Source organism: Apus apus, chromosome 1 (genome assembly GCF_020740795.1).
Source record: "Apus apus isolate bApuApu2 chromosome 1, bApuApu2.pri.cur, whole genome shotgun sequence".
Lineage (NCBI taxonomy): Eukaryota > Metazoa > Chordata > Aves > Apodiformes > Apodidae > Apus > Apus apus.
The window spans coordinates 169068771-169093536 of NC_067282.1; the positions used below are offsets into that span (position 1 = coordinate 169068771).

At 38.2% G+C, this 24766-nt stretch overlaps 1 protein-coding gene across 1 annotated transcript in view; it reads right to left on the minus strand.

Annotated features, from left to right (window-relative positions):
* Nucleotides 1–247: 247 nt before the first annotated feature.
* Nucleotides 248–24766, minus strand: part of MYRFL (myelin regulatory factor like) — a 44588-nt gene continuing 20069 nt past the window's right edge. The window contains exons 9-25 of the mRNA XM_051625980.1: nucleotides 23654–23764; nucleotides 22985–23075; nucleotides 19019–19219; nucleotides 18509–18617; nucleotides 17938–18047; nucleotides 15308–15471; nucleotides 14659–14722; nucleotides 13441–13526; nucleotides 12610–12681; nucleotides 12444–12490; nucleotides 12164–12328; nucleotides 8047–8121; nucleotides 5709–5796; nucleotides 4720–4794; nucleotides 2595–2703; nucleotides 641–715; nucleotides 248–535 (exon numbers count right to left, since the gene is read on the minus strand). Coding sequence (XP_051481940.1) covers nucleotides 449–535; nucleotides 641–715; nucleotides 2595–2703; nucleotides 4720–4794; nucleotides 5709–5796; nucleotides 8047–8121; nucleotides 12164–12328; nucleotides 12444–12490; nucleotides 12610–12681; nucleotides 13441–13526; nucleotides 14659–14722; nucleotides 15308–15471; nucleotides 17938–18047; nucleotides 18509–18617; nucleotides 19019–19219; nucleotides 22985–23075; nucleotides 23654–23764 — 1729 coding nt within the window. The 3' untranslated portion in view covers nucleotides 248–448. The remainder of the gene's footprint in view (nucleotides 536–640; nucleotides 716–2594; nucleotides 2704–4719; nucleotides 4795–5708; nucleotides 5797–8046; nucleotides 8122–12163; nucleotides 12329–12443; nucleotides 12491–12609; nucleotides 12682–13440; nucleotides 13527–14658; nucleotides 14723–15307; nucleotides 15472–17937; nucleotides 18048–18508; nucleotides 18618–19018; nucleotides 19220–22984; nucleotides 23076–23653; nucleotides 23765–24766) is intronic.

The following is a 24766-nucleotide window of genomic DNA, read 5'->3' on the forward strand; positions in this document are numbered from 1 at the left end:
TAAAGGGCAGTGGATAGTAAAAGAAAGTAGATGCCTGTGGGACAGATGAAGGTCTCCTGACTGCAAATACCCTATTATTGTCTTACCATCTTCTCAAGGACTGGAGGGCATCACAGCTCAACAGAGTTCCTACTCATTTGTTCTTGTCTGCTGTATGTAGAATAACATATAACTTCACTATGGTCAACAGGATTATTTATTTATACATCATATACTCCATTGCCTCACATCCTTTTAAACACAGGTCCTAGAAACGCAGAGCTCTGGTTGGTGTCAAACACTTTATTTTTGTCCTTGTTTTTTTTAATTTAAAAGTCAAACAGACAAGAAAATGCCATGCAACTCAGCAAGAGGTTTAAAAAAGTATTCAGGGCCATTCACAAGTCTCTTTTTTCATATCAAGAACTTGATTGTCTTTTCCCCAAAGAACAGAATGATCAGCAACGTTTTAGATACACTGTCGATAAAAATAGAAGTAGTAATCGGTAAAAAACATTCCAGCAAAATAAGGCTCTGTTGAGCAGCCTGCAAAACCCTGCAGAAGACAAAAAAAAAAAAAAAAAAAGGAGATTCTTATAGGATCTTCTCTCATTTCAAATGCTATTTGTCTTTTGCCATGTTGCCATTTGAAAAGGCTTACCGGTACAGCTACACGGAAGTAGTAAGCGCTGTCATACAATTTAGCTACAGGGAGAGTCCAAATATGGTGACGTCCCTAGAGGATAAATGAGGGAGAGAGATTAGATAACCTCACTTCACGTTAAACTGGAGAGAAGGATAGGCTTTGGAAACATTTCATTGACAAATGCAGTGCAATGTAATTACTGTAACAAGACTTGATAGCTGTAGTCAGAGTATTTAAAGTTTCTAATGTCTCAACTCCATCTTTCCCTCCTGCCTTCACTTTCTGACACATTCTCTGTTGGAGATGATATGTTCACATGATACAACTGAGGAGTCCAAATGATTGCTGTCCTGCCTTTTGGTAGGGAATAAGCTTTCCAGTCCCCGGGAAAATGCTCTTGAAAAAACCCTCTCAAAAAAGGTAGCATTTCTACTCTGCATCACATGAAATCTGAATGTTCACTGCTGCTGGAGAATCATTAACTTTAGTCTTCTGATGTGGATTTCAGGTTGACACATGAAATTTTTTTGACCAGTTTTGGCAGTAAGCTTCGAGGATATATCTGCAGTGCAAAACTCTCTGAAACTGACTAGATGTCAATTCTGTTGGGATTATGGCAGACAGGTCAAAACTTGGACAATTTTGTTTTTCTGATGGTTTTGCAGCAGTTGCAGAAAAGCCTGTAACTTTTTGCAAAGACATTTGTAAAGTTGATCAGAAAGCCAGCTTAAGGATGCTGTATCCCAACTGCTCTAATTTGAAAAAGCACCAATAAAAGTAATTAAAAAACAAATATGAATACATAATGTATGAGACCATAGATGAAAAATCTAAAATAGACTGCAAATTGCCTTCCAACTTCATGAAGGTTTCTCCTATCATGTGTTCAGAAGTGCTGCTATCCTTGCTTCTGCCTTTCCTGCTGTTTTAGCCAGAATAAATATTTCCAAGCAATGTGTACAAATCAAGGCCTTGAAAGAGTCTTGTATTTCCAGAGAATTTGAAGAGAGTTTAAGACCTTCATTAATTTACTGCAGATGATCAAAAGTTTGCAAGATCAGGTCCCTAAATATTTTTTACTGGGTAAAGATAACATGTTTTAACAGCTTTTATTCCCATTGAGGCCATCTGGAGAATGACATGTAAACAACTCTTGCTTTTAGAATGAAGAACTTTCCCTAGAGAGATTTACTGGTAAACTCATATTCACAAAGAAATAAATCACAGAATCTCAGGGGTTGGAAGGGACCTCAAAAGATCATCTAGTCCAACCCCCCTGCCAGAGCAGGATCACCTAGAGCACATCACACAGGAAGGCGTCCAGGCGGGTTTTGAATGTCTCCAGCGAAGGAGACTCCACAACCTCTCCGGGCAGCCTGTTCCAGTGCTCTGTCACTCTCACAGTAAAGAAGTTTTTCCTCACATTAATGTGGAACCAACTATGCTCCAGTTATTGCCCCTTGTCCTATCACTGGACATCACTGAGAAGAGCCTGGCTCCATCCTCCTGACACTCGCCCTTAATGTGTTTATAAACATTGATGAGGTCATACTACAATTTTTTCCAGTGAAGTCAAGACTTAAAAACTAGAATTCATTACCCATAAGACAATAATGGAAACAGTACAGTAGATGGTGGTTTGGAGGACTCTGTCTCATAAGGCCCTGGCTGAAAATACTCCCACTTCTAAAGTACCTCTGGAGATACAATGAGTTATAGGGGTGAGTTAGGCTGAAGCAGACTCAAAACTGTCCTTGTAGAGAGTCACTAGATAGATTTTTATAAAATTCAGTGTAAAACTGACACCTGCAAAATGTTGCATCTCATAGTCATGCCAAAGACAACTTTGACTAGCAAGACTCAAAGTACCACTTGGATTTCTACTACCTTAATCAAGATCAGAAATTTGCAGCCAATGATTTTATAAAAGTGATCCCCACACACCAGAGTATGGCTCCAAAAATCTTACCTGTGTGGTTTCTAGGAAATCCTTCCTACTGTTTTTGCTTGAAGAATAATGGGAGCAATAATTTCCCAATGTGACTTTGCAGAGAAATACAATTAATGGTTCTGTGGTGCTTCAAAAAACAGAGAAAAATAAGGATCTACTCCATTGCTTTTAAATAGAAGAATCACATTTATAAATATAATACAATACAAGGGGGGAAATCCAAATAATTTAATAATGGAAAAATACAGCAGAGGAGGAGCTTACTTCACTTGTTGATATGAAGGAGATAAACCTAAGCCACCAACCTCTAACCTGGTCTCGTTCCTTCCCATGGATGGAGGATGTTCTGCATTTGGAAATGCGGGTGAGCTCTACAGTCGTTCAGATAAATCTAGAAAGGTACACTAAACTTCCTCAAACTTTAGGCATATTCCTACCAGAAGCTATTGTATATGACTTTTTATACAAATTAATGTTAATGAAATGCTTGAGTTGCGTGGCTTGCATTATGCATAGGCATAATATACATATACCAGAGGGGGCAACATCAATTTTATGGAAGACAAAGTAATAATAAACCTTAAACAGGGACCTGTACAAATAACTCCCATTTGCCACTGCACGCATGCAAATATATCATTAAAAAGAAGTAAAAATATTCCAGATTTTGTCTGGGAAAGCAGTGGTAAACAGAACTTCATTCAGAATCCTTCAACAGCAAAGACCCCATGGCCGTATCTTCTCCAAACCATCTCTAGAGTTTCCAGTACTCCTAGCTCACTAGATGGCTTTTCTGAGAAGAGCATAAACAAACAAAAATACTTCGGAGATCCAAAAGAACTCAGTTATATTGATGGCTAGCAGGAAAAAATGAAAGCAGAAGGTGGGAAAAAGGTAACATGAATATTTACAGCCTATGCTGAGGGGAACAATGAAGCACACCCCAAAAGAATGTGCTTTCCCAACATTCACAAGGTATTATTACAAGAAACATTAGTTTTAAAATTTATCATTCATATATGGCAGATCCTCTGTCCTAAATGGGCTGGCAGTAGTTGGTTTCAATTTATTTTACTCAGCAGGTTTTTCAAATTTTTGAAGTATTTACAGTATCTTTCAGTGTTTGGACACAGTAATCCAAGTATGTTTGGGTTTTGTTAAGTGTTTTGATTTCTGTTAACTTTGCAGCTTTGTTTAGTGGAAGTATATAGAATAGGCATACACTGAAAATCAGCTTTGTCTCAAGCCACAAACCATAAACTCAGCAACTGCTTCAGTGAAACTCTGAGCATGATGTATTAATCCCTACATGGGAGGGCTGTATTATTAGGTTACAGTGGCATACACTTAAAAGACATTTTCGGTTGCTGTAGAAAACAAGTAGGCATTTCTGGAGTACTGTTATATATATTTCCTCTTATCTGAAAAAGGTGGATGTTTACAAGGATAACATTCAAGATCAAAAGAGGGGACCTAAAAACCATTCATAACTTCAGAGCTCTTTCTTGGAGAAAGTGGAGTCACAAAGTGTCATCAAGCCGAGTGTTTGGCAGCTGTTACTGCCTTTCTCATAGAAGAACCCCAAAAGAAAGGATTTTAGTGCTTCTGGGAGAACACAACAGAGCTAGGCTTTCATTTGGGGAGAAAATATATGCTGAGAAGAGTAGGTGTGCTGCATATTCCTCCAGTAAGTCTTAATTTATCTATTATCAGACATTCCTGCACAAGAATCCCTTCTTACAGGGCTTGGCAAAACAAACCAAAAAAAGGTGTTCTCTGGAGTAATCTACGTAGGTTCCTAATAGTATTTTTGTACACCAAAACCCCCAAATCCTTAGGTCAAAGGCCACAATCCTGTTACTATATATGTCTGCTTAAGTGATTGTTAGACCGAACCTCAAGACCACTGGATTTTAATACCTGCATCAATGGGTGAAATACTTATTGTACTGAGAGCAGCACTGGGCCTGTGCTACAGCAAAAGATCCACCCCAAGGTCTATATGAAGGACTTAGTTGTGCACAGATTTTTCCCACACCTCTGAACAGGGACAGCTTAGTGTCAAAATAGAAATCAAGAATGACTATTTTTTTAAAAATGAGACACTATCTTTTTATGTCTGTATTATCTTTAATTGACTTACTTTATTTCCAGTGAGATGTCTACATCCATGGGTGTATATTTGCTAACAGGAATAACAAAACTGTGATTTCCAGACCTGAAAAAGGAGGCATTCATGCACACAAGATTTCAAGGTAGATGGTATTTTTGCAAAAACATGGAAATTATATTTCAATTTAAAAAGAAAAAAATTTGAAAATGTAGAAAAAACTCCTGCACACTCCAGGTAACAACTGTGAGAAGAAGCCAGCCAACTAGCGATGCCGCACTAATGGCAATCTATACCACCATAATAAAGCATAATGAAACAATTCATAGAATCATAGAGTTTGGAAGGGACCTCTGAAGATCAAGTCCAACCACCCTGCTGCAGCAGGAACACCTATGGAAGATCACACAGGAACATGTTCAGACAGGTCTAAAGTCTCCAGGGAAGGAGACTCCACAACCTCTCTGGGCGACCTGTTCCAGTGCTCTGTAAACCTCACAGCAAAGAAGTTCTTCCTCATGTTAAGGTGGAACTTCCTGTCTTGCAACTTGGTGCCATTTCCCCTCGTCCTATCACAGGGTACGACTGAAAAGAGAGTGGCCCATTCTTGACATCAACCCTTCAGATATTTGTAGACATTAATAAGGTCCCCTCTTAGTCTTCTCTTCTCAAGACTAAACAGCCCCAAGTCTCTTAGCCCTTCCTCATATGACAGATGTTCCAGTCCTTTAATCATCCTTGTAGCCCTCCATTAGACTCTCCCAAGTAAATCCCTGTCCCTTTTGAACTGCGGAGCCCAGAACTGGACACAATACTCCAGATGTGGTCTTACAAGGACAAAGTAGAAGGGGAGGAGAACCTCCCTCAACCTGCTGGCTATACTGTTCTTAATACATTCCAAGACACTATTGGCTCTCTTGGCCACAAGGGCACATTGCTGTCCCATGGATAACTTCTCCACCAGGACCCCAAGGTCCTTCTCCATGGGACTGCTTTCTAGCAGGTCAACCCAATTCACTTACCTGCACTGTAGATTTTTACTACAGTAGCGACTGTCAATGCTCTGCTGAGTTTCCAAGATCTGTATGGAACTGATTGTTGTATCAATCCCTGAAAATATAAAGAATAATGTTTTCTTCCTGGTTATTTAAGAAATCTTGGATAACAGCTTAATAAAATTGCAGTTAATACAGTGGCATCTACTCCCTTGCTTGCCACTACAGGAGCTGCTACAGGTCTAAATTAACACTCAGTAAAAAGCTTCTTGTTGGTTACCTTCCTTCTGCCATCACAGGAGAGATAAGATCCTTGTTCAGCTCACAAGGACAAATATCCTGGGCAGCTAATATTGTAGCACCTTCGAGCAGCTATCGCACGTTATTTTGGTGGCAGCCCAAGCAGGATACAAATGTGTTGATTTTCATGGACTAGAAGCCATGCTCATGCAAGTAACCATTAATTTTGTTAAAAATTAATACATTTTTTGCCAAAATAAATAATTTGGAATGCAACAAAACTTTCTTAACTGGTGTGCAAAAAAATCTGCCTGACTCTTCTGAATATTGTAATTTTGTCATAAAACAGTCTTGAACTTCAAAGAGCTTAGAGTTTTGTAATATTCTACATATACAAGCATCTTGAAATACAAAACAAAATATGCTCAGCTAACCAAAAAATATATGCACACACCAATACAGCCATGATGGTGTGACTCTTCCCTGAGGCAGATCAACCCTTTAGAGAGCTAGGTGGCAAGAACAAGTATGCTAACACAGCAGCACTGCTTCTGCTTTCACTGCTGGCCTGGGAATCACTGCTCTGAGCAGCATCCAGAAAAGCTTATTTCTTCTGCATACATTTACAGCATCAGAACAGAGCAGGGCCACAGTTAGGACCTGCAACATCTCAGACCCCTAAACCAGAGTACTTCAGTCTGAACTGTGGAGCATCCTCAAACAGAAGGGGTTGAACAGTTTTAATAACCCCAAGAAGACCTAGGCTCAGTCTGCCAAAGGTTTGGAGGAAGCCCAGGTGTGGAGGGAGTCTGTGAACCATCACACTTCTGCTGTTGCCTCCAGCATCGAGCTGCTGATATTTTAAGTCTTGCAATGTGGTGCAGAAAGCATAAGGAGGCCTAAGTGTGCTCTTCACATCACCCTGTGAACACTAGTTTTGTGCTTCTGTTCTGTTCTACAGCACCAGTTCCCTACTTTACAAAGAAAATTGATTATTATATAACTTGATTACAAAACATCTGTGTGGTAGCATATACTTCACTTTCAGCATGCAAATATCCACAGATGCTTAAGTCTCGGAGGGAAATTCAGCATGTCTGTCTCAAAGAAGAATATTCCCCCATTTACAACATGTATCATAGTAATGCCACAAAGGCTTCTTTCTGAGGTGCGTAGATGTAAAAAAACAAACAAACAACCAAAACCAAAAAAAACCCAACAAAACAGAAGGGGAATTATTTTTCCCAGATCATCCCACTGGGGCATAACCAGGCAACAAGTAGAACCTGTCTTCTATTCTTTACATGGCCCTCAGTAGCAACCTGTTTTAAATGCTTGCCAGTGTATAGATGTTTTATTGCTTAATCTTTAATTGAACATTTATAAAAGAAATCCAAACCTTCAAACAGAGCATCCACATAAGCAGAAAAGACAAGTCATAATCCTGCTCATACTTAATGAATGTCAGAGCATACTATCATAACACACGTAATCAGCAGATACTCATCTTCATGGAAAAGGATCAGTCTTTCCAGCCCAGACTGGCTCTGATAGCAGTGCACAGACACTCAAAGGGGAGCATGAAATCAAGCCAAATGTCCTGTGTCAGAGAACTTAATTTCATCTCCACTGATGCAGGCAATATCAGGATCTTAAGGTAGAGACGGTCCCTTTCAGCAGCTGATGTTTTTAATCTGTTAGGTCAACTGGGACAAACCCCAAACACTTCTTTTACATGCCTTTCCTGCACACAAATACCACACTCGTGCGTAAGCATTTTGCCATGTAAGAGAAGTGTTGAGCACCTTACAAGATTCTAGCCCTCACCCAAGGAAAATGTCACTTGTCATTTTATTGCATCTGAAGTACAAGAACTCTCTAGAGAGGGCAGCCAGAATGTCTATAAAAATCTAATGAAGATGTAAAAATAAATTGCAATGACAAGAAAATTATAGTGAATCACAGGTATTTCAGAGGTTTCTAAGTGCTAGTTCTCTATAATGACCATTTATAAATGAAACATCTCTAAATATCAGCAGCAGAATTCCAAGCCTAAAGGCAGCTTTTCAAAGTTATACAATTATACATTTAAAAAAAAAGAAAGAAAGAAAAAAAAAGGACTTACAGTCATTTCCAAGATGAGGTCTTCCATTAGATTGTTTGATTGGATCTTGTTCAGGTAACATGATACTTTTGCTTCCTGTGAAAGGATGTATGTACAAATGTCTCCAGGTTAGCCTTGCACAGTTGTAAATGCAAAATATGAATACAACAACAGAAGAAGATGTTTTCTTAATTTCTTAATTATCACTCGGATAAGGGCACACATAACCAACAGGAGAAACCTTTAAAATAAAAAAAATGCTTTAAAGTAGCACCTCAGAAGAAGATATATGCAGTCAAAAGAAGTTTGTAGATAACAAGAAACAAGCTTTTGAAATTCTACAGGGTATCTAAAACATTCCAAAAAATAGCCTAATAGAAAAGGTTTTATCCCACACACAGAATATCACCAATTGTTGTAACAGAGAGCCAAAGCAAAAGTCAACATCCAGTCAGGCACTTCAGTACAAATCTGATCATAAAGACACATCTTTCTTACGAGTGAGAAAATTAATAAAGAGGCATCTGCCACAGAAACGTGGGCCAGGGGAATAACCTTGCTTTTTGAATGCGAGATATAAGACACTGAGGACTGACCCAGGTGAGACACAATACTTGAGAGAGAGAAGGACGAGTCACCAAATTAAAGAAACTAATACATGGCTCTAATAACACAATCACCACATTCACTGATGTGACCTCTCTAATTTCAAACATTGAATTAGGCTGGGTAATATAATTTGATGATTATCTTTTTAAACTCTATTCATCTTCTTGGCATTTCTCTAGAAAGGCGAACTTTAAAAGGTCCTTTGAATAATCATCACATTGTACAACCTGGGGAAGGCAAGAGGCCCTTTGACCCCATGGGAAATGGTTTAAAGCTATTCCTGTGCTTTTATACTAACTGCCAGCCAAGAATCTTTCCACAGACACGTTACCAATAAAACAGTACTGAGAAATGTTATCTCGCCTAAACTAACATGCTTCATCAAATACCATTTAAATTGGGAAAAAAAACAAACAACAGAATCATGTATTTCTAGAATACAAAAATGCTCCATTCCCACATTTTCCAAAGGAAACATTTCAAAATGACTACTTAGAACAGAAATCACTGCTTTATTGTATAAAAATTTATTTTTGAAAAGGAAGGCTCAAAATGCATTATTTCACTGAGATTGAAAGAAGACAGCTGGACTGAACTTACTTTTCTATTATTCATTCCAGATTTTGGTTTTCATTTCAGTTTTGGGAAATATGAAAATTCAGACTTCCCTCATGCTAATAGGTGACTGACAGAATGGAACATTACCAACTGGAATCTGAGGACCCAGCTGCAATGTAACAGACAATCACCTCTGGGATTTCCATCATTTTTGTGTTTTGCTATGAATCTGTGATTCTGCTGCCAGTTCTTCCTTAAATCCATTTTCTGTTTACTTGCTCATCACACAGATCTGCCAGTTCTGCCAACTTAGGTGGTAACTGTTGCATTTAGCAGTCATCTGCTGTCCCATTTCTTTACACTGGGATCTGCTGCCACACACCTAAAAAAATGGTTACTGAACACATGTAATCAAGTAGACATGTACAGTAGGTCTTGAGGCAGATCTAAACAAGATCTATTCATTCTCTCATTCATCCTTTTAATTTACAAACTAGTTGTCTCATCTTCCTTTCACTTTCTGCTGTTTTGTTTTAATAGTCCAGCTATATTAGCAATGCACTAAACGTTCTGTCTTTTTGCATTTTCATTAACAGAGAACTACTCAGTAGGAAAACCTATATCCCCTGGTAACAGTAAAAGATTGCTCACTGAAAGAAAGATGTTGTCCCTGTAGGTACAATACTTCAGCTGTGCAAGTGTTGGCAGGAATATTTATTACATGCTCTGAATTACTAAACATTTAATACTGTGATTCTTTGACACATGACAGAAGAAGGCATTAAATGGGTATCAGAAATGTAAATAAAATCTAGGATGAAGACAGTTTTACTTCACTAAGATTTCAACTATTTAAACTGTGTAAATATAGAAAATTATTTTTATTTGTTGTTTTTTTACTCTTCCTAAAATTACTATTTCATTATCCTTTAAACTGATGCAATCCAAACAAAATGTAGAAAACAGGACCCTGAAGTTACTTTTATTTGGAGCTCAAGTTGCCAACTGAGAACACCATGAACCACCTAAAAACACTGCAGCAGTCTTCAATAAATTGTGGTAAACTTCCACTCTGTCACACACTGTAACTCTGAGAGCTTTCTCAAAGGCCCATGTGGGGTGTGAAGATCCAATTCAATAACAAATACAGAAGTACCAGCATGACCAGAATGTAATGAGGACAACCATTATGTTCAAATAAGAGTCAGATAAACTCAACCAATAAATGTGGTATTCTTTCTTTTCCTTAAAAACTTTCTGGTTTTAATTCACATGAGTTAAAATTTTGTATAAGCAGTATGAAAAAAGAACCCTGTGGATGATGTCTTGTAGTGGTACCTTGCTATGAATGCATTAACTACCATCTGAAAAAAGAAATGCAAATTCATGAAGTTGACTCTTAAATTAGCATCTAATTCAACTGTAATGTCAAATAGTTTTATCTGTCCATGAACCAGACTAATCAGCTGATTCTAAAATATCCACTGTTTACCTTGATTACTCCCCATATTTAATGCTTAGCTTTTTGTTCTGAAAAGATTTTCCTTTTCATTTATCTTGGCTAGAGCTACATTAAGAAGCTTGTTGCTTTTCCTTCTGTTTGGATTTCATATTTACATTGCTACCTTCTGTCTAGGGATACATTCAGCCTCATTAAACTTGTGCAGATCTGAAATCTTTCAGTAGCTTGTGTACTGTGCTGATTTTTCACTCTTGGATCCACATTTAATGCTATTTGGAGCATAAGACCTTCACAAGGTAATTCTTTGTGTTTATTCTTATCTTCTCTTTCCACCTAATATCAAAAGCAGCCAGCTGGAGATAGAAGGTTTTCATATTTCATTTTCATACATCTACAGTTCCCTCATTTGCAAGTGAGATTATTGTCTTTTTAATTAACCAACACTCTTTCAGGCTTCAGAGCAATACAAATCACTTAGGTATGACCTCTTGAAAGCACTGTAACGAGATGTACCTGCCACAGGGCTGGCTTCAGCACTCATCACAAGAATCACAAGGACCACTTACATGCAGCTTGTCTGTAGACAACAGCACCTTGCAGGATAAAGAAGGGCCAGTGGTTGAATCCCACTGAAACAGTGCATGTGGGAAGAGTGGTACAGCAATTGGCAACACCTGCCCTTCAGAAGCTGAACTACATCTGTCCCCAGTTTCACCTCAATTTGTCAACTGTGGTTGGTGCTAGAACTGTTCCCAAGGCCAGGGAAGCAAGAGTATGAATGCTTGGTTTAGTCATACTTGCTCATAGACATTGACAATATTAAGGTCTGGGAATGAGGAACACTTGTGCATATCTTTATGTATAAAATTTTTCTTAGAAATATTATAAAAGTTGTAAATAGAGCAACTACTCATATATTACACACATAACATTTGGCAAACAACATCTGAAAAGAATTCAGTCCAGTAAAAGTAATTCATTTCAGAGAGCTCTGCCTTCAAAGAACATTTCTCTAATCAAAACCCCACCTGAATGAGCAGAGTTTTAATCCTAAATTTTATGTTTTCTGGCAATTGAATTTCTGTCTCTGCCCACAGAAAAGAGGTATCACCACACTGTGACACCATTAAGTGTTTGGGGGGTTTTTCACCCTGTTAATTCACCCTCCACTACCCACAGTCAACTCATGGACAACTGTACCCAAAGGTTAATTAAAGGGATTAGTAACTTTACGGTTCACATGAAATCATTTACCATGAATGGCCAGGAAGAATAGCAACGCCTGAAGAAACATTTTAGGACTCGGAACTCTTAAAGGTAACCAGGCCAGATTTTTCAGAAAACATACTGACTGCAGTGATGATTAGTTAAATCAGGATTTTTTCAATCCTCTGGACTAGGCTTTTTGTAGGAAGCTAACTACCTTTAAAGATTTGTGGCCCTTCCCTTACACTCTTCTTATAGTCTTTACTAAAATGGTAAATAATAGAAATTAATGTTTCAACTTACGTTTCTCTTTTGCATTGGTTTTCTCATAATTTGGAGATGTGACTTTTTCTTGATGAATTGGACAACAATAGACCTCATCACAAGGCAAAATGTCACAAAAACTCACTTCAGGGATCCTGCTGATGGGTTGCGTGGTCTGAGAAATTGTGCTTTCCCCTGGCAATGCTAAAGGAGAAAAATAAAACAACCCATAACTCTCACTAGCCCTATGTGTCTATTGGCATTTTTATTGCCAATTAAAAGCCTGTTATGTTTATGCAGACCAGAAGAGACAGAGTACCTGCTGTGGTGGTAGTGGGAGAGAGTATAACAGAACTTGAGGTACTGCTGATGGAGAAAAATAAAAACAATACATTAAGACATGGACATCACAGTTGTGGACCAAAACAGATTGGTCCACAATCTACTGCTGATTCTAATTCACTGACATTAATTTAACTACTTGCCTGTAAAGTGGATGTTTTTCAAAGCGTCTGTCGTAAACGCTAAGTAAATACAGGGTTGATATTGTCAAAACGCTGTAGAAAGAGAATTGTTCTGTAGATTTACATCCATCTCTTATGTAACATTATATGAATAATACCTAAACAGCACCTTCTCCAAATGTAACAACGCAAGTGCTAACTACCCAATTACTTCCCCCTTAGTGGGGAAAAACTTCACTGAATTTAATGTGGCTTAGGTCAGATACTTGTATACAGCTAAATTCAACACAAAATATGGTCAGTTTTCCATTGTAAACAGTCACAACACCAGTTTAAAGTAACATGTTCACAGAGAGATTACAAACCACAGGTTTTTGGATTGGAAATAGAAAATGGCAATCTCAAAAGTTCAGAGCATAGTTTCCTTTCCACAAGTCCAAAGCCATAAGTTAAACTTTCAGAGTGGCAGGACTGCCCACCACATTGGGAACAAGCCCAGCATCATTTCACACAACAGAATCACTCTGTGCATCAGAAATTGTACTTAGGCACAAAATGACTGCATAAAACATTCAGAGTCTCAGGAGTCCGGCTTTGGACCTGTAGCACAAGTCACTGAGATACATTCACCATACATTGTGACATGGATAGAGACTAGTTGTGTGCACCCCGTCAGTATCTCACATACTAAAATTATTTCAATGTTACAATACTACAAAGCATATCCACTGTTAATTTTAATGCATTGTGTTTGAGTAAGAAGGGAGAGAAGAAGAAAAAAATTGCAATCTTTTCTGATAAGTAGGAAGAGGAAGGGAGAAGCAAATCAACTTGCTCATAATTGATCATTACCATAGTGCCATAATAGCAATCAACGCTACTACAGTCATCCAGAAAATCTTCATGGAGCAAGACTCTTTCCTCTTTGACCAGCAAACCTAGATTAAAAAAAAGTTTGGTTACATTGCACGTAACTAAGCTACTAGTAATAGATTAAGAAATATAACATTAGTCTGACTTTAATCTTTCAGAGTAACCAGACAACTCATCCTTATCTAAGAGTCAGTATCTAAAGAGAAAAACTTAAGTAATCAAAGGCTCCCTAAAACTTTGAGTGCATAGCACATTGTTGATAGTCTGGGGACACATACATGACACAAGAAAAAAGCTCCTTCCTTTTTTTTTCCTGTCATTATTCACACCCTTGGAATATTTTAAAATCAAATTAAGAACTCAGTAAGCAGTGGCCAGAACTAAAAAATTTGCAGCTTTCAGTATATGCTCAGACCACGTTAAACCTGGGCTGGTGTAAATGCAGAAGAAATGCATTTTCTAAACAAGTAGGATGATCTTAGATGATGGAGCATTTGATTGTATGGAATAAAGAAGGTCTGACCTATTGTTTTCTCTTGCTCTTTGGCACTGGGAAAAGCAAGGCAGGCAAATGAGCATTGGTTCATCTTCAAGAACAGGACTTTGCAGCCTAGGAAGACTGTCTTGAAAAATGTCAACAGATATTCTCTAACTCATTCAATCTCTGTGAAAAGGGGTTTCCTCTTTCTGCACCACAATATGGGCAAGAGGAAATAATTCAGCAGTAGCAGCGACATCCTTGTCCAGCTCTTAACCACCTGAAAGAGCATCATTATCCTGTACAAAACAGAAGATGCTAACGGCAAATCGCTAAGAAAGGCTCATTCAAAGAAGAAAGCTGAGGAAGAATTATCAATGTACAGACTTCCAAACTGAAATGAACATACCTGTACAGTGCTGCACTGCACAGTGTGAGCACACCTACAGACTCAACAGTTCTCTGCTGTTGAGTTCTCCTTCATGTCATTACACAGTATGGATCTACTCTCACACTCACAATGTGTAGGCAAGAAGTGGAAGTGTCTCATACGTATTTTTCTATCTCAGCACAGTTAGTTGTTAAGATTCTAGCATGTCAGTAAATAATTCTGGCTAAGGAATTTGATTTTATATTTAGAAACATCAAAGCTTTCACCAATATTTTGCACTTATAAAAACTGTCTCATAGGCATATTTCACATATTTAATTTTACTCACCTTGCTGTATTTTAGTGGGACTGCTTTTTTTGATGGCAAAAGACTAGTAGCTCGACTATACCTGCTGTAAGAGACAAGATCTCTTTAACTTTCAAATGCTTCAGCAACTAATGAATAAAAAGACATTTTCAATAGGATGTTAATGTCACTTGCTTTTGCAATTTTAACATTTAGTATGAGAAAGACAGAAGTGTCATCAGATTAATTTTCAAGAACAAAGGCCTCCAGTTAACTCATTCAGGTGAATGTTATTAAATGCTACATTTGATTTCAAAGAAAACTTGGATAAATGGTTTAGAAATAGGAAATGCTCATCACTTCCACTGAAGCATTAATGAAGTACTTTCTTGCAAAAGAAGCTCTGCAGATTCCTCTTAGCAGCAAAAAAACCCAAAAAACCAGAAGCTCCAGGGCTGTAACTGGACATAATCTATCCTTGCTTTATGCAACTGAACCAATTATAAAAACAACTGCAATTTAATAACCATTTCAAATATTAATTTTGCCAGTGAATTAAAACATATGAGAAATTAAATGCTGGAAATGAGCTGAACTCAGCTGTCAAGCAAAATTGGTTTTAACTTCTACTACACGGACCACTTTACTAATTTTTGTGACAAATATCAGAAAACAGTCCAGATGGAGGTACCTGACTTTGCTCTCTTCACTGCCTGTTGACTTTAAACTGCTCATTCGTTTCAGCCTGGCCAGTTTCTTATTCCACTGTTCCAATTCTTCTATTCTGACTTCAAGATTGTTGGTTAATTTACAAAGCTGCTTTACAGCACCAACGTTCTCCATAAAGATCTGATCCTGAGAGGCAAAACAATGACAAAAATAGATACAATATATTCATCAATCAGATGTAACAAGCAGTAATGAGTATAGAAATCACCTATGTGACTATTTAAAGTGCAAACACAAGTTATCTCACTGTAAATAGGATACAGTTATGACTATAAAACACTTTTGCTAGATTGTAAGAATTGTTTATGCTTAATTTGCAATACATTGAAAATGAGACTTGAAGAAAAATTTGAGATGCTAAAGGGCGTCATAGGCCAAGACTTTAAACTACATTTTACCTTCATGATGTTGAATTTTAAACCTTAACACTGCTACAGCAGGCACCTACTGCTTGATTTGTAGCACAGCAGATGAACACAGATCTCAGAATCCCTTAGCAAAATGTACATCTAACCATCTACCTGCAGGATTGACTAACCTGGCTCAGACAAGCCACTGTTGCTATCCATATTGTATCCATAATATGAATCACATAGGAAACAGTGAGGTAGGGAAAGATCCAAACCAGAGGTCAAGCCGTGATGGCATGATAGTTTTCTCTACCCTTCAGTCTCTCCAGCTGCTTACAGGAGTCCTGTAAGTTCTAGCTCAGACACCCATCTTTTACTCCTTGTGAATATTTTACCCAGGAAAAGCCTTCTGTTCTTCTACCCCTGGCGTATTACCTAAGTATGAAACTCCCAAAGTTCTGAATTCAATATACATCTTAAACTGTTAGACATAGATGTCTCCTGCTGCTGTCTCCCCAGCAGTCACAGAATTGATGTCCACATGCTCTGTCACAGGTGGAAGGAGAAAGAGGAGAAACCACAGGTTGCACTGCAGTAATATACCTAACCACATCAAAACAATTCTGAAGTGTTTGTGATCTCAGACTTAGCCAAGTTGTCAAGAAAAAGCTAAGTAATAAATAAGCTCTAACAGCTCCTTCCTGCTTGGGCCACATCCACCTCACCCTGCAGTGTGCAGCAGGCTTTCTCCATTTGCTAGGTCACATCCCTGGAGCACATCCTGGCAAGCACATCCAGAGACCCAAGCTACAAGGGAGAAAGGGAACATGATGCGCTCAAACAGCAGGCACTGTTACACAGTGTTTTGTGTGACATTTCAGCAAAGAGAGATATTTCCATTAGATACATTTTATAGCATGTTTTCCACTACATCAAAAGCTCAATTGTCCAACCTAAAAGTTTTGCCAGAAAAAAACCTGACTACCTCAAGGCAGTTTTGTGAGGGGCTCAAAAATGCAAATGATGCTGCAGCCACCACACAACGTAACAGGAAGGGCTAAAGGGTAAAATGAACCCAGTGTTACTATCTAACACAACTGCTATTCCATGAGCATTGAGAAACAGCCACAGCTGGAACCCTGAGCAAATTTTAGAAAAGTCTCCTTTTCAATACTATCTCTAGGAAGTGCTCTTTCCACATCTTTATTCAAGGTGTCTAATTCATACTTCCTTCTTTTGGAAAAACAGCTAGCAGATTTATGCCTATGAATTTAACTTATTTGTAGTCTATCAAAAGAAAACAATGGAAATGCAGTGTTTTAAATAGATGTTTTCTCCAAGTTTGGTGATGTAAACTTGTGTTTTCTGTAGCATAATGACAGAACACATTATTATAATGAATACAGGATCATGCTCAGATATCATCCAGACAAGAAAAAATTGCCAATCTTTAAAACCTCCCTCTTCCCATTATGAGCTGTAAGAATGAAAAAGCTGGGAAGTGGTTCTTAATCTGCAGTGAACCAGTGAACAAGAGAGGGTCTGCTCTGAGCAATGTTCTAGACAAGCACTGTCTGCAGTCATGTATGACTGGACTCTGTGACTGACAGTCCCTTGCAGTCCTATTTCTACAGGAAAAGGAAAGGAAAAGAGCACAGGATAACAGACTAAGGCATTGTTTCCAACCTATGAGCATGGTAATTACTTTGTGTTCCATAAACATTTTATAGTATATGATTTTGAATCTATAATAATGATTTCAGATGGTCAAAAAAACCTTCCAGAGAGCACACAGAGTTAGCATTTGCATTTGGTATGAAGTGATTATTCTAGGATTACAGTAAGGAAGATTTTATTTAACAAACAGAACGCCATCATTGCTTAATTCACTTCTGGAACACTTAACTGACACTTAAACACAGAAGAAAGTTTTGGAGTCCCACTTGTTGGACCAATGCTATGAAATCACTACCCACCTTTATTTAGCCAATCTTTTTTCCCTTTTCTATCATATGTTTATGATTACAACAAGATTTTAATGTAAATACTTTTTGTCATTAAAAGACTTCACCGTTTAGTAACATCTGGTGGTTCAGTGTTTCTCAGTGATTTGCCAATCACTATTTTTGTAACCACATGTGCAGGCCTACTTCTTTATATAAAGCACAGTGTGTGTTTACAGCTCCATATACAAAAGGAACAGTCTAAACACACATCTTCACTTTTTTTCTCAAGACCATACCTTGTCAACCATCAGGAAGTTTTCTATTTTTTCTCCATCATCACAAGAAACATCTCCAACTTCTCTAACAGCTTCAGGTAAAAGCTCCTTCACTTCCTGGGCTATTATTCCTGTTAACAAGATAACAGAAACTAAAGTCAGGAAACACAGCAGCGTACCATTGTCCATGATTGTGTGTTTGACTTTCCCATCCTAAAAGCTAAAGGTAGAGCCAAACATGACCTAGAATTTCTCTGTAGTAGGAAAAATTCAGGATTTCACTTTTTTTTTTTTCCCCCCATTCCACAGAAAACAATAATAAAGTTTTAGAACTACAATTTCTCTACAATTGAACAAAATTATTTGTGATTGCACACTTCATTTTCATTAAACCTCTGGAAAAATTGAAATAGAAGCTGAAAAATTACCATAAAAACTGAATTTTGGCATTTTTATATCAGAAGAGAAACATAGCAAAATGTGCAATTGTAGTATCCTAAGAAATGAGGATGAAACAGCAGGGTGCTAAAAGGCACTATGGCACAATGAGCAACAGTGGAATATACAAACAGGAACAGAGTTGACTGAATACCTGTTTCATGGGTATTTTTTATTCCCATAACAGATGCAAATTCAGGCTTGTAGTCATACTCCACCAGCCTCATTTGTGTTATTCTTCTCAACTGCTCATTTGTATCGACCTAGTTGGACAAATACCAAGAGTCACACGTTGAAATATTAAGAATGGTCATGGAAACTAGGACTTCACTGAAACAGCATGAAGCCTGTCACGGCCACTTGGCCAATCTTCACATTAGAAAACATGGACAATCTTCCCATTTCCCACTAGCAACGTGCTATTTGTGTTTGTATTGCCAGTTACCCTGCAGTCTGACAATTCCTATTCACACAGATATCCCCAGCTTCTATGGTCAGACTCTTTCAAAGTCCAGAGGCAATGGCTCCACAGAGCACATCTGATTTCTTCAGGCGAGCATTTCAGCACAACCAGGATAAAGAAGCTGCCTAATGTGTCATAACAATGATCCACTCATGTGCTGTGGTGCAAACATAAATGCCCTAAATACTCCCCAGCCCTCACCTCCCGGATATTCTGTTTTGCTCGGCTGTCAGATGGATGCATGACTCTGCCCATAACTTTTGCATTTCCACAGACAACCAGTGCTTCATCTGGTGCATCTGTGTTAATTCCTACTCGACCATGATAGACTGTCGTCTCTGGAACATGTCCTCGCTGCCACAGTACATCACTGTCATTCTCAAACTGCCCTGGGTTAGATGCCTGAAAGAAAAGAAATCTGTTAAAGAGATATAGTATAGCATAGATATACCATTGCTTATTCCATTAAGAGTTCAGCGAAAATGAAATGCCCAATCTTTAATATTTAAATTGTATTCAAGAGCTTTTCTAACACACCAATAGAAAAAAACAGTGGAGTCACTTCTAAGTAACTGTTTCTGCTCATACAGCATTGGCCTCATGGCTTTTCCCCTTGAATTCTATTTTATCACTTTAAGTTAAATTATCAATGTCCAAAGCTTTCCAGATTTTAGCTTTGACATTATGCCACATAACCATTTATTTAACAGCACATTTTAGCTGAGGCTGGAAATCAAAAAAGAAGAAACAAGGCAGAGATTAAATACATGTGGTTTAAATTTTTGTTTATTATTTTTTTTTGCTTTGACCATACCAATTTTTCTTTTACATTCTGTTTCACTAACTTTTCCAGCATGTATTGAAAGCCTGTGCTGAACAGATCAGAGGTGATTTTGGCTTGCATTCACAGGTCCTGTTCTCCTAAAGTAGATGCTCCAAACTATAAATGGCACATATTGCAGATATCTAGAGAGAAGTCTTTCAAACAAGTATTCTGTTTACTTGTTATTACAAGTACCTAGTACAACGGAGCCTTCCTCAACAACACAAATATTAAAACAAGGAGATGGAGAGGAGGCATGAAGAGGTAGTGAGACTGCCTCCACACGCATTCCCTTTTTCACAACCATTAAAACATCTACTGGAGAGCCATGACAATAGAGAAGGTTGAGTTTTGTAGGGCTGAGATTCACTTTTCAGGCCCATTCTATTTCCTGAAATAATTTTGCAGCAGTGTCAGACAGACAACCACCTCAGCACAGATGAAGGAATGGAGAACTGTGACTCAGGGGGAGGAAAGGCATCTAAACTATGCCTCAGGGGCCATGGCTTAATGTAGACTTCCTCTGGCAGCAGAATCAGTGTAGGCAGCCCACATTACCCCATCTTCACCTGCCAGCCCTTGGTTCTACCAATACACCAACATAAATGACTATGGAGGAACCAGCCTGACTAAAAATTAACCAAGAGCAAAAATCAGATTTATTTTTAACACAGATCAGTTTCCATTCCTGTTCATTGCAGGGCCCAGGAAAAACAGTTGCACTAGCATGGCAGAGGAGTGTGGGAACAGGAGCAAGAAGCCTGATAGCAGCAGAAATTAGTCAAGCTTTGTTGATTCAGTGCTGCACCAAAATGAAATGTCCAACAAACTATGACCCAGGAAACACTTGTCTCTCTGGGGCCTTCCCACAACAAAACATATAAAAAAAAATAAGTCATTGAATCAAAATCTTTGGACATTCTGAGGAATTTAGTCTTACTAATATGCCTCAAAACCAAAAGGGAGTAATGAAATCTTTTCACTTCTTTGCAGTTTTGGACTGATAGAAAACAATGCTTAGTGAAATGGGCAAGAACAAGCTCACTTTGTAATAGTAATTTCTTTAAAACCTTCTGTAATGTTAAAAATTAAGTCATGTTAGAAACTTCATGTTAGGAAAACAGGATCATTCAAAGAACACCAAAACACCAATGGAGTGTGTATAATCAGAAAGAGCTTTTTGTTTCAGTAATTTTCTTTGGTTTTGTTTTTTTTTTTTAAGCTTTGAATTCAGGTTTAAAAATTCTAGTCTGAACAAAGGTATGATCACAAGAACAAGCTTGCGCTCATTTAAAGAAGCAAGGTTTTCACAAGGCTTTGCATCTACCATGCATGGTGCTGTGCACTTATCACTGTCACAATTAGAGCATGATCTGATGTGCATGACAGCCACTGCTCAGCTGGTAGTTTTGTTTCTGATGTTTGAGCAAATAAAGGGCCAGAACTTGAGCTGCTCTCTCTTGCAGTGCATTTGCACAGCTTTGCCACTCTAAGGTGGCCAGCCAGAGGCTGGCTCCCTGTACCCTGCCCTGTCAGATATCTGGGAAAGGACTTCTTTTTTTTTTTTTTTTTCCCCAGCTTTTCTGTTAACATTTTCACCACTTCAAATCACAGACTTTTAATCCTTCTGCTTTTCTGCCTTGTCTTTCTGTCCGGAATAGTGGCCAGGTTTGCAAAGGCTCATTCCCTGGACTTCTAATTTTAAAACTGCCTCACACACATTGAAGGAGCTCTCTTTGCTGAAATTTCAAAAGAATCTAACACTTAAATGTTAACTTTGAAATTTTGCACAAAAATTGTTATCTCATAAGGTAACAATAATCCCAAGGATAAACCAAATGTGAAAATTCCACGGCTTTCCTAAATTAGTAAAGAGACTGTATTTGTAACACCACTAGATGCAGAAAGAGACATTCAGATGAAAGCAGTATTGTGCAAAATAATGGACAAAACAGGAAGAAAACTAAATATGTAGGAATGATACAAATACAATACAAAGAGGGTTTATGGCAGAAGAAGACATGAAGTTATGGCCAGATGAAAAAGGAGCCAGGACTGAAACCATCTGAAAGCCCTCATCTTCCTTTGGCAGCCCCTGTGCAACACCACACACACTAGAGGTTTGTGCTTTTGCTGTCTCCAAACCCAAATGCTCATCTGTAATCATAAGCCCAGGCAGACAAAGTGTCACCAAAAAGGACGTAAGCGATGGCCTACAAAGAATGATGCCAGGACTAAAAGCTGTTGAAAGTCCTCACATAGGCTTTTCATCAGGAGCCCCTTCCCAGTCCCACTTCTTACACTAGAGCTCTTGATCTTATTTGACTCTGAAACAAAACGACAAGCCTATTCTTCACCATAAACCAAGGACTAGAAAGGCTCTATGCGAACAAGAAGCTTCTCGATTGCATCACACAAAAAAAGTTCACTGGACTGCAATCTTCTGGAGTCCCTCACCATCCTCTGCAGCCCCACAACATGGCACCTATGCATTTTCTGTGTTTCTAAGCCCTACACATAATCTTCACCCAAAATAACCATGTCCCTGGGCTATGCTCAGTTCAATGTTAACCACCAGGTACTGGTCACACTAAAAAGGGGGCAGGGCCGCAAACGTTTGGCAGCCCCCACCTTCCCCTGGCAGCCCCCTTGCAACCCTACTCGTGCTGGTGCTCCACAATTTCTCTCTCTCCTAGCCCTAGCCCTCTATAGCTACCTTTACAATAGGGTTTTCTCTCTTCCAAGTCTAACTGTAGGCTAAAGCTGAACACTAATACGAAAACTTTATGTGGATCAGGGGACTAAAAAGTAACGGTCATGAGGAAGAGAGACCAATTCTTCCTTTTTCCATTGTGAACTCTATATTAACAATGACAAAATCAAGACCTAGGACACAATGAAGACACACTGGAAAGAGGCAGCTATGGGTCTTAGTCTTCCAAGAGCTGTTTGACTTTCTTTTCTTGCTCTTTTTTCCTTTTCATCTTCCTTTAAAAATGAATCATCTAGCCAATGAAAACATGTACCAGATTCCTAGCAAGTGTAGGAAACTGTTATATCTAAAAAAAAAAAAAATCTGGAAAAATTAATGTATTTTGTACTGGAATTCACAACAAACTTTCTTTTTAAACCCTTCTATGGCTCTACTTTTAACATCTTAAAATCCTGATAATTAAAAGATAAGAACATATGAATAGAATATGCAACTGTGAACTATTTTATTTCCCTCAAACATTGGGTCAATGGTAATTTTTATGCCCAAAAATCACCACCCCCCATTGTCTCCTGAAAATAATAAAACAGTAAATACTTTTCAGATGAAAGCAATAAAAATTTCTACCTACCCTTACAATGATCTTTTCAGACACATTTGCAGACAGTAGGTAGAACTGATCCTGAGAGACAGCATACAGTCCAACTACCAGCATGAAGTATCTAAATTGAAATGTATTTAATCAAGACAACAATTGAAGTAATGTCTTATCACAGAAAAAAAAAAAACAATCTTTTCAATAGAACTACTATGATTGATACATAAAAAGACAGCCAGAATGTTTTTAAAACGTATTTATGCTACAATATGAAAGAAAAAGTATTTCCTTCACTCTCAAGTAACACGCTCTTTCAATTCTCACAATCACTGAAAATGAACAAATATTACAGTAGTTTTGACAAATTTAAGTAATGAAGACTCAAAGATGAAGACTCTTCCTTCCTCAGAAGAAAATTATCATTATTTAGTTCTTTGGCTTCCTGATTTTGTCAGCTATCATTCTGCCTCTGATTTCTGGAAATAATCTCTAATCATGAGGAGGAGGTATTTTCCTCTATTCCCACAGCATTCTATGACTGTAGAAGGGAGGCCTTTAAGCAAATACCAAGAGTCTCAGAATTTTAAATAAAATCACAGATTTGGCAATGCTGAGATTTTTCACAAACGTCAGTTCTGTTCTAAATAAACAAACCTTCTCTTTACCACTTCACACACACAGGTAAACTAGCTACAGCAATACCTCTGGTCAGGATTAGGCTTTCCCTTTTTTCTCATATTATTTGCTGTTGTTTCACTGAAGTGCAGTCTTCCCAGTGTTACTTTAGTTATCTGGTCCCCCGGCAGATCAACTCTAAAATAGAAAAGGAAACAATACCAGGGACATAAGCATTTGGAGAGCCACCTGGCTCAGGCCAGATTTCCTTAAACTCATTAAAACAGTTCTGAGAAAAGCTGACAAATGAAAAAAAAAAACAGAGGAACCCCAGTAAAAACGTAACTGTGGTTTATAAAAATGCATTCAAACCACAGTGACTATACCAAGGAGATAAACAGGATAAAGCACCAGCAGTGGGAAACTGTTATGAGTAACAGGAGTCACGTTTCTTTGTCTGTACATGGTCTTGAACACAATAAAACCGCGTATGTTCTATACGATGGGTATTTGCTGCTTGCCAAGGTTAAACATGGCTTATTCTGAATTTCCACATTAAAATAAGGAAATTTTACTGCTTGTTCTTTTTTTCACCTGCACCTGATTTATAAGCCTGGAAGTATAAAATATACACCTGTGTCCTCAATACATTGTGGCACTGCTCCTGTAAGCAATAAATAATATGATCAAAGAGTTTGCGTGGAGAAAACCAGAGTCCACCAAACAGTCACCCACGTAACAGTTCACATACACCCAGAATCCATTTGTCAGTATGCAAAAGCAAGAAAGATGACGTGATAGAAGTAGTTTAGTGAAAACTGAGATCTTCTCCCAAGCTCAAAGTACAGTCTGAGAGATTACATATTGCAGTCTTTATCCCAGCACTGTCCTGTCAAACTTGACACTGCCTTTTCTTTTTCTTTTTTAAATATTCAATTATTTATAGAGAACAGAGCAGCTCCAACAGAAGATACTTATGCCAGAAGAACAAACATTGGCAGAGAGTTCCAGGGAGAAGCTGCACTTAACGTTTCTAGCAGACGCTCCCCCCCTTAGAGTCACTGCAAATACATCTCATGCCCATGTAGAACAGAAACACCACTGACATTTTTTAAGGTGGGAAATGCATCTGCCATACAGCTCTAAACACCACAGAGCAGTGCTGCTGGCTGAATATATATATTTTGGATAGGCATACTT